This window comes from Dicentrarchus labrax, unplaced genomic scaffold (assembly GCF_905237075.1).
Source record: "Dicentrarchus labrax unplaced genomic scaffold, dlabrax2021, whole genome shotgun sequence".
Lineage (NCBI taxonomy): Eukaryota > Metazoa > Chordata > Actinopteri > Moronidae > Dicentrarchus > Dicentrarchus labrax.
Genome location: NW_026136704.1, coordinates 19,173,384 through 19,188,293, shown reverse-complemented (window position 1 = coordinate 19,188,293; position 14,910 = coordinate 19,173,384). Strand labels below are relative to the sequence as shown.

Genomic DNA, 14,910 nt, shown 5'->3' with positions numbered 1-14,910 from the left:
ATGTGGCCACAAGAATTCATGATAGCTGATTGTATATTGTGCTCTCTTGGTTTATTCAACGCTTAAATGCAGAAACATTATGCATTAAAATTTCCATGGAAGATAATGATATATGTATAATGATATGAGTGGAGATGCTAAGTATTTCGATTAAATGTATTTAAAATATGTATTATCATTTTTGAAAAAGGCATCAGCTAGCACCCAGTCTTATTGTCATCTGAAAGAACTAGTGCTTTACTGTGTGTTAGTTAGTGGCCGCTTCCGACTTACTGAAACCACCCAGCATGGGCCCCTGAACTTGCAAGGTCCCACTAACATAATATGCCGATTGGCCACTTAAAATCTATGTTGTGGGAAATTAGGTTGTCAGACCCACATTGAGGCTACTAAATGCCTAAAATGTGATAATATCAGTTTGTATCGAATTTATTTTTGTATTTTCAAATGACCTTTTTGTGTTTTGTGTTTTAATTAGAAAGATTTTTTCGATACATTTGATGAACAAATTTCAAAGATACTCCTTGATGTATGTGCCCAACTCTGGAGTAGTTTTTTAGCATTGTGTTATTTAAAGACATGACTTTGAAGAATTGTGAAGTAGTACCCTTTATGTATGTGTGTTGTAAAGTGTTTAGTTTTTTGTGTTTTACATAAAACCAATACTAAGTAACCCAGTTCAATGTTGGCAGCTTTAAATAAGACACTTCAGCGTTGCATTGCATAAACATGTCTCAGACAGAACAGGCTCTTCACAGCTTGAGTGTTAACAAAGCATTTCAGCACTTAGGGTTGATTACTGTTAAAGCTGCTTACACGAGGAGGCATTAGTCTATATGTTTATGGAACCTTATCTGAATTGAGAACACTACTTCCACCTTACACTCCAAAATTACATGTACAGAAGACAACTACAGTATACAAAAGACTAAATGGACTTACATTTATATAAGATAAATTAGTTATATATGCTGCCAAAAAACATTATAAATTAAAGCTGGTGGCAGATTTGATGAAGATAGAGGTTTTATGTGTCAGGATAACATAATCCATTATAAGCTGTTAAGTGGGGAACAGCCCAAGGTTTTATGTGCAAGGATATACAACTAGGAAGTCTGTTTACAAATCAGTGAACATAAAAATGTACTGATGTTTATTTCCTCCATTCTTACCTTAGGGCAGGCATGCAATGCAACGCATCAAAAATAGTATACAGGGCGCCCAGTTAACTCAGTGGGTAGAGCTGGCGACCCATGTACAGAGGCTGAGTCCTTGCTGCAGCGGCCCAGGTTTCGAATCCGACCTGCGGCCCTTTGCTGCGTGTCATCCCCTTTCTCTGTCCCCCTTTACTGTCTGTCTTCAGCTGTCCTATCAAATAAAAGCCAAAAAAAATACTTAATACTAGTATACTGTATACTATAAAGATAGCGTGTAACACTTCGCTCAGCCTGTTGATATGTAGACTTTCTGGCATCATGACAACTGTAAATCTGAAGTGTGCACTATAAATGCTTTACAGAATATTCTGAATCGCAGTGATAGAAGTGGACTGGGAAAGTATGTGGATGCTGGGCAGAGCAGAGTTACATCTGTATGTTTCCTCCCATTGAGATAGTTATCGATTAGCAATTTGTTATCTGCCCAAGTCACTCCCAACTGCCTGTGGTCTGACTGGCAATAAGTGAGCAAGGGAAAATAGGCTGCTCCTAATGTCCTTGCCATCTCTCGTCTCATCTCATTTTATGTCCTCTCCTCTCATGTAAAGTTGTCATGGAACTGCCTTGGTTGACTGTTTTGTCAGACTGTATGAACAAACTCACTGTTGGACAGAGCAGAAATCATTTGATCGTATAGTGCTCATGCAGTAAGAACAGCATGACAACATATGTTCATAACTGCATGACTGATGATCTATCTGGTCCTGCAATGTGGTAATGAGTTAAGTTTGAAGACAATACTGGCAGGACAGAGGCTGCAGTAATGTGTTTACTAAGAGTAACACTGGCAGTGTTTAAGTAGCCTGAGGGTAGAGCTCCCTTTGACACTTTATTTATGTGAGGAGATTATTGAAGCTGGGACTTTTCAACTTGCAATTAACACAAATATCATCATTTAATTAGAACTTCAAATTACTGTCCTCTGGGGGTGATTCCACTTTACTCTCCTGTCATTGTAATGTGGAGCCATTTATTGCTCAACCCCCTCCTACCTTCCAGAGCCAAACTTTTTATACCTGCTATCAAAATGTTGTGAAATATTGATGGGCTAGGCTCACCTGAGATCATCTGTGACTAGGCCTTTTTCTGCCCAAGCAGTTGCTTCAGTTTTGCTTATATTTTTAGTTTATGCATCTTTCATTGAAACTTTACTCCCCGTCTTGCAGTATTACTGTCTTCATACTGCTTTAAGTCCTGCTATGGCTGATGTTACTGTTGACAATTATTTTTTCCTTTTCCTTCTGAAATGATCCACATTCTTAGCTCCATACCTGAATGCAAATTATGTGTTTGTAAATTTAATGTCAGCTTCTGTTCGACATCTTATAATAGGTACAGTAGTGCAACAGTCATAATGTGTAAATGAGAGTATAATTCAACACAACACTGTCAATGGGAGCGTTGGACAGGTTAATTATTGTGCATCTGAATGTGTGTATGCCAACTACACATTAAGTATTGGCATTGACATTGTTCTGTAGAACAAAAATGTCTGGGACTCCTTATGTTTGCCTCCCACAGTTAAAAGCATGCACATTATGTGAATTTGAGACTTTAAGGAGTAAATGTGAGTGTATATATGTGTAGACTTACATCCAGTCAATTGATTTTCCCTGCTTTCTGTCAGATGCATGCTGAGTAAGACTCCAGTTCTTTCATGTTCTTGAGTAGCTGGTGTGGAAAACTAATCAATAATATTTTCCGATTAGTCAATTGAACACTTTGCTACAGTGTTAGACTGTTTCTCTTTCTTGGTAAGTGGGCAGTGCTGCTGTGAATGCAGGAGGTTTGTAACCCTGAGCTGCAGGATGGCATGGCTGATTCAACTACTGTAACAAAGATAGCAAGTATAGTGGCAGGCAAAACAATAAGTGCCTGTGTTTCAGATGAAGACACTGGGGACACTTGTACACACACTGCTATACAACATGCACAAGGCCAAGAAATGGAAGGGTAAACCATAATTTCAAAATCATGCAAGGTAACACTTGTTATTATATCTCCTTTACATCACTTTCCTGCGTGTGTCTCTTTTTTAGATTCCCATAGTTTACTGTCTTCATAAGTACTCTACCGAGGAATTATTTCAGTTAACCTCACCTTGTAGCCGTAAATGTTGGGTAAAAAGTTTGCACTCTTACGAGAGTGAGGCTGGAAACCATATCTGGCATGGTTTAATTATTCAGGAAAACACATTAAAAACAATATAGAAAAACTCACAACGCGTATTTTAAGTTTTAGGTATATAAGCAATGATATGTTCACTAAAATATGGCTAAATGAATCACTTCAAAGTGTGCAAATGCCCTGGTTTCCCACCACCAGTTAGAAGATTTGATGAAACATCTTAGATTAGTGTACAGTAAGCCAGGTTTTCTTAGATTCACTACTCCTCGATATCTTGATTCCATTTCATGAGCTGCTTGCAGCATCAGACCAGTTTCCATCAGCCTTGTATTACCCCTGACAAGGAGACAGCTTAGTTTTGTTGTTAATAAATTGTGTGTTTACTGGGCGCCCGGATAGCTCAGTTGGTAGAGCTGGCGACCCATGTACCGAGTCCTTGCTGCAGCAGCCCAGGGTTCGAATGCGTGTCATCCCCTCTCTCTGCCCCCCTTTCCTGTCTGTCTTCCGCTGTCACTATAATAAAGGCAATAAAAGCCCAATATATGTGTATATATATATATATATATTAAAAAAATGTGTGTTTACTGTTGGGAGATGTTGGTGTGCAACCTGCTGGCTGTTACAGTCTAGTTCATTCCAGAACAGAAACTCTCTGGTCATTTTAGAGAACTGAACAACCATTTTTTTCCCCATATACAAATACTCCTTACTTTCTCTTTTGTTGAGTTCATTGTTTTTTCTCGTGTCTAGACATTTCAAACAGACAGACAGACATTCTCTTTGAACTCACTGCAAATATTCACCCGAGTTTACATGCCACATGCATATTAATTTTCTGCAGCTTGTGACAGTCTCTCAAACCTCCTTGAACATTGGTCACACATCACTTATTTCCATCTACAAGTTGCTTTTGTGCCAGTTCCGAGACTCCCAATGCAACAGTACATGAATATATGCAAATTTGTGAGTCTCATTATGCATCAGACTTGTCTTTGGTTCAGACTGTCAGTTTTAATGGGCCATTTGCAATTGAATTACACAACGTTTGATGTATGATTGACAGTTTTGATATTTGGATTGTGTAAACTGTTGCTCTGACAGGCAAGCTGAACAGCTGTCAGACCATCCTGGTCTGTCAATCGCTGATCTTCCTCATCTTGCACTGTTGACATAGCGCAGACAACCCCCTGATCTTGATTGTCAAACCAAGCTCTTGTTATAGTGTCGGATAGGAGTGGAGTAGTTGATTTTGGGCTAAATAAGAGAATCAAGTTACCAGACTGGCGTCATGGTATGCACAGTGAACTTGTGATTAATATCTAAGGTCAGCCTTGGGTGCCAGCTAGTCAGTCAGTGAGCCATTACCCCCCCATCAATATGTGTGAGATGAGGGTCAGAGTAAAAACGGCTGTATTTATAGCCTGCTACACCTCCCTGACACCAGAGCGCCTCTCCCTTTATATTAGTTTACTCCTGTGCTGATCTGGATTCACCATCTGTAATAAAACATTGCCACTATATTTGACTGTCTTATGGCTCCAACAGTTCACCACAACTCCCTGCCAATGCCACGCAGTTTGTCATAATGTGCCTGTAAAGTTTTAACCTTCATGAGTGTGTCATTTAGAGCAGGGTCCCTACAATATAAACAATATATAAAAAAGTGTATTCTGTTTCAAATAATTTTCACCCAATGTAGAGATGCAAATATCTATATATACTTTATGTGAACATTTCAATTGGTTGCCCTCACGCAGAGACACACACATTCTCGCACAACATGGGAAGCAGCGGGTTGAGATTTGAGAATAAGATTGAGGAAAAATTGTTATATTGCTTCAGAGTGTCTGTTTTCCTCCACATGCTGTATAAATACAAAGGCCTATTTGTCAACTCTGACACTGATACTTAACAGCAGTCTGTGCTGCAAGACTGTCGGTGTCACCCTGTGGATTTTATAAAATGGGCTATTACCAAAAATGGATTGGGTGTTTTTGTGTGTGTGTGTGTACGTGTGTGAATGACTGTGTTTTTATTGAACAAGCGTGGAGCAGCCAGTGGAGAGAGCATATTAATAATTTGTCACAAGGAAGAATTGCTATACCATTCTTGAATATAGTGCAAATGTGTTGTTTTCGTCCAAGCCAAAAACTCTCTTTTATTAGTATTTGCAATATTTTCCAGTCCTGCAGCTTGAAAAATTCATGCAAATTCAACCAATCCCCACATTTTTCCCACATAATTATTACCATCTTAAACATATTTATCTGAGTCTTTTGCATATTGTTCCAATTCTTAATTTGTGTCACTAGCTGCACTAAAACAGTAATTTTAAAGATATATTTTGTCTCTCGCTGCAGCTAATTACATGTTTTGAGTATTGTGAGTTATTTAAAGCTGTATAAATTGAGTTTAGATTATTAGGGGGAAGAAAACACAAAAACAACCAATGCAATGGCTAATGTGTTAGCAAACAGTTACTGTCTTACAACATAGAGCAACATGATTATCACATTTTCCAGTAAACACTGTCTTGGTTCCACGGCAGAACTGAACAACACAGTTTCAAATTCATTGTGTTTTTTCTGTCCTCATCCCTCCACCATACTTTCTCAAAGTGAAATAAAATCTTTAAAGGGAGCGACTTGCTCTCCTTTGAATAAATAAATTACAGTATACAGTCTTTATTATACTGTATTTTATATCTGAAACCCTTTCACTGTTTTTAAAACCTTGTTCAGAATAGCTATGATTACACTGCAGTCCCCTTTTTTCTGATTTCATCTCACCATCTCAGCCTGTGCTGGCTTTTTTGTGAGCAAAGAAACAAAAGGAGAGTTACAATAGCGGGCATTTTATTTCACGATCCTCAGCCTGTTCAGTATTCAGGGGAGGCTTATTCTGAAAATGCAATGAGTACAACTCTATACAGTATGATTGCCTGTCTGTCTACCTATTCATGCCAACTCACAGTAAAAGTAATCTGTGCTATTGTTCTCTTCATTCCTCCACAATCCAGTCTCTGCAGTGGGACTTCAAAGTTGTTGTCGAGTCTGAGGCTCAGGAAGAATCATCAAAGTGTTATTATATCATGAGGTTGCTGTCCAACGTGTTAGTGTCATGAGGACGGAAAATATCAAAAGCACAAATCTATAAATTCTACAGCACTGGCCGGTCCAATTGTAGCCTTTAACATTTATTTAAGATTTGGTGTTACACATACAATGTGTAAAGAACCAAACCTGCCTTCAAGGAAACATAAAATGGTAAAAAAGTACATTGGTGGCCGGGATGTTTAAAGGGAGTGAGTTTGGGAAGGGGGGCTGCTTGATCAAAAGTCTAAAGAGTGAGGGAGAAGAGGGGATCTGGAGACTCAGGTCATGTTTTGTGCCCACATATCTGTACAATACAGGAGAAAGTTCAGTAAAGCTAAAGTTAAAAGGAGAAAAAATAAATAAAAGACACTTTGAGTTGGCACTTGGTTTGCAACACACAGATTAGAGATTTATACATGTAATATTTACGCCAGAGGATACCAAAGTACTTTGCAATTTGTCTCCTTTTCCTGAAAGCCCTCACCTCTCACTCCTTGCACTTCTTGTTTACTTGTGTTATTTCCTTTTTGGAAACACAGATTTCACTCATCTTTTCCCCAGACATGACCTATGTTTTAAACAGGCAGTATGCATTTTACGCAGCTCTGCTACAGTAGAGTGGAAATACAGTAGTTGAGATCAATTTGTGTTTATGTTTCTCAGATCAGCTGAAGCTGAACTCAATATGATATCATAGATTGAGAAGTTTAAAAAAATGAGGGCAATCATTCTACTCCATTTTCATCTTCCCTCTGCATTGAGTATATTGGAATTCATGTTGAACTCTAACATGAATGAGTAGATCTCACTGAACAGCCATTATTGTTACAGATTACGTTAACTACCAATCTAAAATCTGCCAAGGCTTTTTTTTAGATACAGCTGAAAATAGACAGGAAAGGGGGGCAGAGAGAGAGGGAATGACATGCAGCAAAGGGCTGCAGGTCGGATTTGAACCCTGGGCCACTGCAGCAAGGACTCAGCCTCGGTACATGGGTCGCCAGCTCTACCCACGGAGCTAACTGGGCGCCTAAACCTGCCAAGGCTTTTGTCTCTACTCAATGCTGATTTAGCCTGTGAAGGCTGCTGCTACATAGCTAAGCTACCATTGACACCGATTTGCCATAGTTACTTTCAAGGGTATCATATCTGCTTTGTGTGTGTGTTTTTTCACCTACAATTAAAGAACTAGGACACTATTACTTGTGTAGACGTGATAAAGATTTGGACTACTGTCTCTGAGATGTACCAGCTGAGTACATCAAACATGATGTAGCTTTGTGTTAAGAATCAAGCTAGTTTCAAGAAATCTGTCCCTTCTAGTTCTAGTCTTTCCTGTGCTGCTGTACTAAAACTCGTACTCTGGGTTATCACTATGAAAGCATTTAACATTGTTTAAAACATGCTGCTCTAGAGTCAGGCTAATTGAACAATAAAGCACAGTAATCCCCATGTGTACATAAAGATATAACCTGCAAGGAATTTTCAGTACTCAATTAATTTGGGAACAGGCCTCTCATTTGATGCTGTTTTTCTGTTTTTCTCCTCTTCTGAGAACCTCGGGGGAAGACTTTTGACAGCTGTTATTTGCATAGTTTTCCAAGGAAAGGTCTGTGAAATCATCTTGATGTGTTGACAGCCCTATCCAACTGTTCCCCAGGGCTCTCCTGAGCAATAACTCAGCAAGGTCTTAGAACTCACAGGATCCATCTTATTGCCCATCACAGGAAGTGAGCTGCCAAACTTTACCAAAATGTCAACAAAATAACCGGTAGGCAGATGAGATTGAAGTAAACCTGCTATAACTCACAATTTCACATGATTGGTGCTCTGGTGTTCACATTTCAGCTTGCTTGGGAATTTGATTTCCTCTTGCCAGTGTGGGCTATTAATGTTGTAATCATTTCCAGTCAAATATCTGTATCTGTACCAAGTATCTGTAATTATTTTCTGTTACTAAAAAGGAATCTGCTTTATTTTATTCCTTTCAGTAAAAACACATGCTGCTGAACCCTCAGTGAATCTTTTCAGCGTGTAAGGAGGGTCACACACACACACACACACACACACACACACACACACACACACACACACAGACAGAGAGAGAGAGAGCTGCATGGAATAATAATCATAGACTTGTACTGTTGTCACTGGCTCATATGGTTTCACACTTATAAACACGTCCCTGGGAGTTGTTAAAAGAGCAGAGAGCACTTCTTCACTTCCCCATCTAGAACTAAAGATTTAAATTGGACTCTTGATGATGTTATGTTAACAAAATATCAAATCCAAAGGAGCTATTCATCACACGCCACTGTAGCTGTAGGTCTATGCTCTGATAAAGCATGTGGACCATGTATTACTTGGATTCTACCTTCAATGGACTTCACTAACATCGAACATATTTTGCCCTGACAGACAAGTGATTCAAGTCACACAGACAGATGCATGGTCGTGTTGTTCATAGCGTAGTAACTTACGTCAAAACAAAGATTCATCTCATGTAGAACGAGAGCGACAGAGGGTCACCAAAAACAGTGTTATACTACATAGTATACAAGTCAGCAGAGGACAAGCTAAAACCTGTAAGAACATATAAAAATGAAATGAAACAAGTTCCCCACAGAAGCTCTTCTACAGCCACTACAAGGATGAACTCCTCTGTTCTGTCCACTGTCTTGTAAAACAACATTGTGGCGCGCTCCCACCAGTTCTTGCAAGACCTCCACTGGGTCTTCAGAGGCTGTGATTTTTCTTCTTTTGTCAAGTCCAGGTTGCCAGCTAAGACGCTCTTGGTAAACACTTCCTCAAATTCAGAACCCACCTACTACCTCAAGAGACAACATGTGCAGAAATAACCCAACAGGTGCAAACACAAAACAGGGGACTTCCTCCCGATGATAATGACATAGTGGTTACATTTGCACCTCTACTGGCTTTGTGCCTGTACAAAAATAGAAGCCCTAGTTTATTCAGTCTGGATAAGCTAATCTCTCTGTCTGCCATCTTCACAGGTGTACTGTCTGACATTTGGATTTTTTTGTCCTCAGTGTTTCTAGCAGATCAAACTGGATCACTATATTTTTAACGATAAGTCTAAAGAGACTCTTTGTTTGTCCTGTCCAAAGTAAAGTCCTTTATACAGTTTCCTCCCACTGCAATACTGTCACTATGGTTGCACTGACCTATAGTCGCTGACCTCTCTTCTTTAAAACATAAACACTGACGAAAGAACTGCTTACCAGAACCGCCCACTGCTACACTACCCTAATGTCAGATTAAATAACACAGCCTAACTTTGATGGAAAGAGAGCAGGACTCGTATGAAGCATCTAAGAAGAAGGAGAAGAAGAAGGATGAGTGATGAGTTAAGATAGGATTGAATATACCATGAATGACGTCACTGTTTTACTGTTTTGGACTCAGAATCATGTTGTTAAATTTATGATGGTATCCTGTGGTGTTTCTGGTGTATGTAATGAAAACATACCTATGAATATGATATACATTTCTGCCAGTTGTTCCCCTAAATCTTACATACTGGTCCTTTAAAAATGCAATTATTTGAGCACAACATAGGTCTTCGCCATTTAAGTTGATATGGCAAAGTTGCTAGCATTTAACAGTTATTTCTTTAAACATCTATTAATTTGGAGTCGTGTTTGTATCGACCTGGTGAATATAAGCCCAATATTCACTCTCTTTTAGCTTGCTTTTTTCTCCTGAAGGAAATGCCTGTCTCTTTAGCTGCTAAATGCTCCATATTGTTCACCAGCTATTTGCTAACTGTGTCTTTCTGTTGTTTGGTCTACCCATGACCAAAGTGTAGTAGTAGTGTAAAGTTTTTTTTCTTAGCTTTTTCGCTGGAAACAGCTTGCCTGTTTCAGTCAAAAACTGTGCTATGAGAGCAGTGAGAGTGAATCAAAAGAGTAAAGTTGTGGGCCAGACAGCAAAACAATAAGCTGAAACTAACTATAAAGCTCAGTAAACTGAGGTGAACTACAGATTCAGGTCATAATTATATGTAGTTTGATCACTACCCGACCCCTGTCACAATTTTGATACATTGTCATTATAAAAATATCAGTTATAGCTGCTTTTACATTGTTTTATCAGTAAGGCTGTTGAATTGTTTTGGTATATCTGTAATTGTGTCTAAGCTGGAATGTGGCCACAATATCGAAGATAACATTTGCATATCAGTATATGTTGAATCTTTTTTTCCCTTTGTGTAATTCTTAATTTACTCTATATTAGTGCTGGAAAAAACTATTAAGTATTCATTATATAGGAGCTTTGAGGTGCAATAAATGCAATCACAGCAGCTACCAAATCAGCGCTTTTTAACTCTGTTTCCATGTTTTCAATTAAGCCTGAAATGAAAGAAGTCAGTGTGGGGCCAGGTTTATAGATGGAGCAATTATCCCGAACATGGACAAAATCAGTCAAAATAAGTTTCAGTCCAATAATTGTGTTTGAAGAAGCTTGTTCTTATAAATGAAATATTTGTTATATTTCCACACCTGGAGTGTGTGTGCATGTTTGTCCTATCAGTATCCCCCTGCTGGGAACTACTAATAGCTTTACAAACCTTCTCAATCCTGGAGGAGATGAGAGTAATTTCTTTGGTTTAGAGAGACGATAAAATGCTTTTACTCCTAAGCCTTAAAGTAGGACTGAATACATGTATCCATCACGGGCTGAACTGTGGGTCAATTAGGACTGATTTGCCTCTCTGAAATCTCTGATAAATACAGGCCAAGCTTCTGGTGCACTTAAACTGTAACCATGACAAAGAACATACAGTAATGTACCCGCTCTAAAGGCCCTAGTGTGTACCTCATTTTCCCCACTGCTGTGGGAAAACTACAACCAACTTCTTTCTGATTTATCATTTCTGCAAATACAGCTCTTAAACTTTTTTAACTCCCACCATTAATGTTTAAACACTGTTCTTAAACTATGTATAGTATAACTAAAATGATTAAACAGAACAATTCACAATTTTACAACAATTACAGGAAGTAATGAATTAACATTTTAAGCCTCGGATGCCTTCTTAAAAGAGGTTTTTTTTTTACACTAACCCTCTTTGTTTTGTTCAGAAAAGCAAAGCAGCGCATGATCTGATCCGACTGTTAAAGGACCAGTTTGTAGGATTTAGTGGCATCTGTGCCCTTACCTCAACCTGCTGTTGCAGCATGTAGGAGACACTACAATGGCCGCAAAAGACGTGAAACACTCACTCTAGAGCCAGTGTTTGGTTTGTCCGTTCTGGGATACTGTAGAAACATGGCGGTTCAACATGGCGGACTCTGAGAAGAGCACCTGCTCCCTCTGTAGATACAAAATGCTCATTCTAAGGTAACAGAAACACAATAGAAAACATACCTATGAATATTATATTCCATTTATGCCAATAGATCCTCCTACATGTTACACAATGGAGCTTTAAATTTGGAAATAGATCTCAGGCGCAACAGTCAACAGTTCCCCTGCTGCCTTGGGCAACCAGATTTGGACCACTATCGAGCATTCATGCAGTCTGTTTTCTCCTACTGGTCAACAACTGAGGACACCATGCTTCAGAGCATGAACTCAGCAAACAGAGCCACTAACCGCCATATTCATACATGACACACACATATAACAGGTAGCCAGCCTAACACTAATCAAGAAATTATAGCTTAAAGCTTGTGAGAAGTGTTTTTTTTCTTTTTCTACACTTGATATGCACTCTGGCCTGATGAATGGAGAGGCAGTATGTGACTGGAAGGTTACCAGTCCTGTGCTGCCAGCATAACACTTGGCATAGGAAGTGAAAGAGCAGTATGTATATATATTGTAAGGACCTGAAACAAAAGACCTGGTGTTTTTTTGTTACTTTAGGATTAGACATTTTTATCACCTTCCATAGAGGCCAACATGTTGAACTACCATGTTTTTACAGTAGCTCAGAACAGACAAAGCAAACACTGGCACTAGATGGGACTGCTTGTGTTTTTTTGTGCGTTTTGCTGCCACCATAGTTTCTCCCTCATACTTGGAGAGGGAGGGTAAAGTGAGTGAGTTCACTGTTGGAGAGACAAGGACGGTGTCTGTGTACCCGTCTTTCCATCTCTGACACAAACAACACAAACCCAAGAAGCAAATTCGCTCTCGCCCAATAATACAGAAAGAAACGACAACGAGGGAAAAAATATCGTCAAAACACCCGTGGGCCTCAGATTCACTTTCACACCCTCACTAACAGATACCCAGCATGCAACAAGAGAGATAGAGAGAGAGCAGAGGGAGGAAGCTCTCTATGTCTGCAGGTTTAACAGTATGCTGCACAGCTTTGACTTGTATGTGTCCCTCTTGATGTTGGTTGATGTATAAACGGTGTGCTCTCTGTGTATGTTTTTCAGGTGGCTGTGACAGGGGCACCCCCGGGGCAGGACCCATGAGGAGTCATAGAAGATGCTCACAGCCTGGGCGCTTCTGCTCTTCTTAGCCATGTGGGTGAGAAGCACCTCTGGTGGCCCGCTCTCCTTCAGAATAGGTAAATTGTACAAAAAAATCACAATCACATTGTAAGTCTCGTACAAGTGGGAAAAACTGCTGCTCACAGCCATAACCCTAACCCATCCTGGAAGCCTTTTAGGAGACTTGGTTCAGAGACATCACAACTCGCCCTTGCACGATATTCATAAACTATATGCATAAAAGGATTTTATTTTTCATATTAATTGAAACATGTGAATGAATGAATTTCACATTTTAATTATCAGCCTTGACCTTAAATCTTTGCTGTAGGCTCAAATATTGGCTCAAATTGATAGTACAGTCTAACTTCACAGTCTCTAATGGGAAAATTAGCTGAAGAAATTCAATCAAAAGCTTAAAAAAAAACATGTTTCCCCACTGACACATGGCTTTAAAAAAATAAAAAATCCACATTAGTTCTTTGCAGTTTTGCGGAGAGACAAGACCAGGTTTAATAGATATTAATAGATTTTTATTAGCAGTTCAATTCAAGTGTAAGGTGACATGATTCTTTTATCTTAGCCTTAATGTTAGTTTTAACCAGAATGTTATTGTCTATGGTTATTGTTATTGTCTATATAAAATATATAGGTTGCTTTTCACACTGTTGCGAATTTCCACTGGAACTCAGTAGACATGTCACTGACAAATTAGCATTGCAGCATATATTGTGATTGTGAATGGAGCATGTCCCCTGGACCGATTTTAAATACAGTATCATTAGTGTAATTTCTGACTAAATCAGTGGTATTGTTTCAACACCGGTTTAATCAGTTTCAGACAATAGCACAATGTCCAGCAGACGACCACTGTGATATTCTGCTTCTGGAAATAGTGGCAGATCAGTGGACCAAGGTTTCCATCTAGCACCAGGGCATGGTTCAAAAGTCTCATAACCAGCCCGAGTCGGTTGGTAACCAATGGGAGCTCTGCTTTCTTGTTATTATTCTTCTACAGTCAGCAGGTCTCTGACACCCTGTCACTAGCTCCCAGTCTACCAAAGGTTAGACTGACTGTCTCTTTATTTATGTATAGACCCCTTGTCTTAGGTGGGAAACTGTGTGTGTGTGTGTGCGTGTATGGGTGTGTGTACTGTATATAGAAACAGATGGGAAGTGAAGGTACAGATAGATATTGAGAATGAGATTGATTCTACAGCTCACATACTGTGCTCGCATCGTGGTCTCTCAGTGGCTGGCTTTAAATTTATAGCATGGTTGTCAACTTTCAGGAACAGCTGAGAGTGAGATTTGTTGTCAGGGGAGAAGGGTGGAAGTTAATAACCCAAAATCAGTATACAAATCCCCCTGTGGTTATTGTGACGGTATTAAAACATTGAATAAACCCAAACGGTGCATTACGGTGAATGGTGAATGTTTCTCGGGAGCAGAAGAGTAGTTTAGAAAAATGAAGGACCAAACTATTGAAAACTAATTGTTTGTCTTTTAAAAACTAGCCTCTCTGATGTCATAGATTCACTTTAATACTACTGTGCATTTTTTCTGTCGAAATTAATTTCAGTAATGAAGAAAACATTGTTTAGTTTTACTCCCAGTCTTGTTAAAGCAGCCTCTTTCTTTCCCTCTCTTTTTGCTTTGCCTGTAGTGTGAGAGAAATAAGTCTTTTTATCCTTCCCGTATTTTGAACTTTGACAAAATGGAGTCAATTCAACTGTCATCTTTGAACAGTATCAACTTTTTTTTTGAGCGAGACATTTTTTGTATCACTCAATAGTTTCTCCTGTCTGCTCCCTCTCTCACAGTTCTGCCACAGCTCAGCTAAGGTTTGCAGAATTCTTTTGGTGGTTTGGCATACAATGCCCCAAACAAACAATAGAACTTCAAAGTTTACTGTATCAACAAGACCAAGAACAAATCATTCCTTGTTTGTGAATACTGTTGGATAAATGACTAGCAGCCCCATGTCTCTGTCATCTCTACATT

The 14,910-nt window shown here is 39.1% G+C and overlaps 1 protein-coding gene across 2 annotated transcripts in view; it reads left to right on the top strand.

Moving 5' to 3' along the window:
- grik4 (glutamate receptor, ionotropic, kainate 4) overlaps window positions 1-14,910 on the top strand; it is a 275,167-nt gene that overhangs the window by 121,837 nt on the left and 138,420 nt on the right. For both annotated transcript variants that reach the window (XM_051397871.1, XM_051397870.1), the window contains exon 3: window positions 12,850-12,983. In XM_051397871.1, coding sequence (XP_051253831.1) covers window positions 12,902-12,983 — 82 coding nt within the window. In that variant the 5' untranslated portion in view covers window positions 12,850-12,901. The remainder of the gene's footprint in view (window positions 1-12,849; window positions 12,984-14,910) is intronic.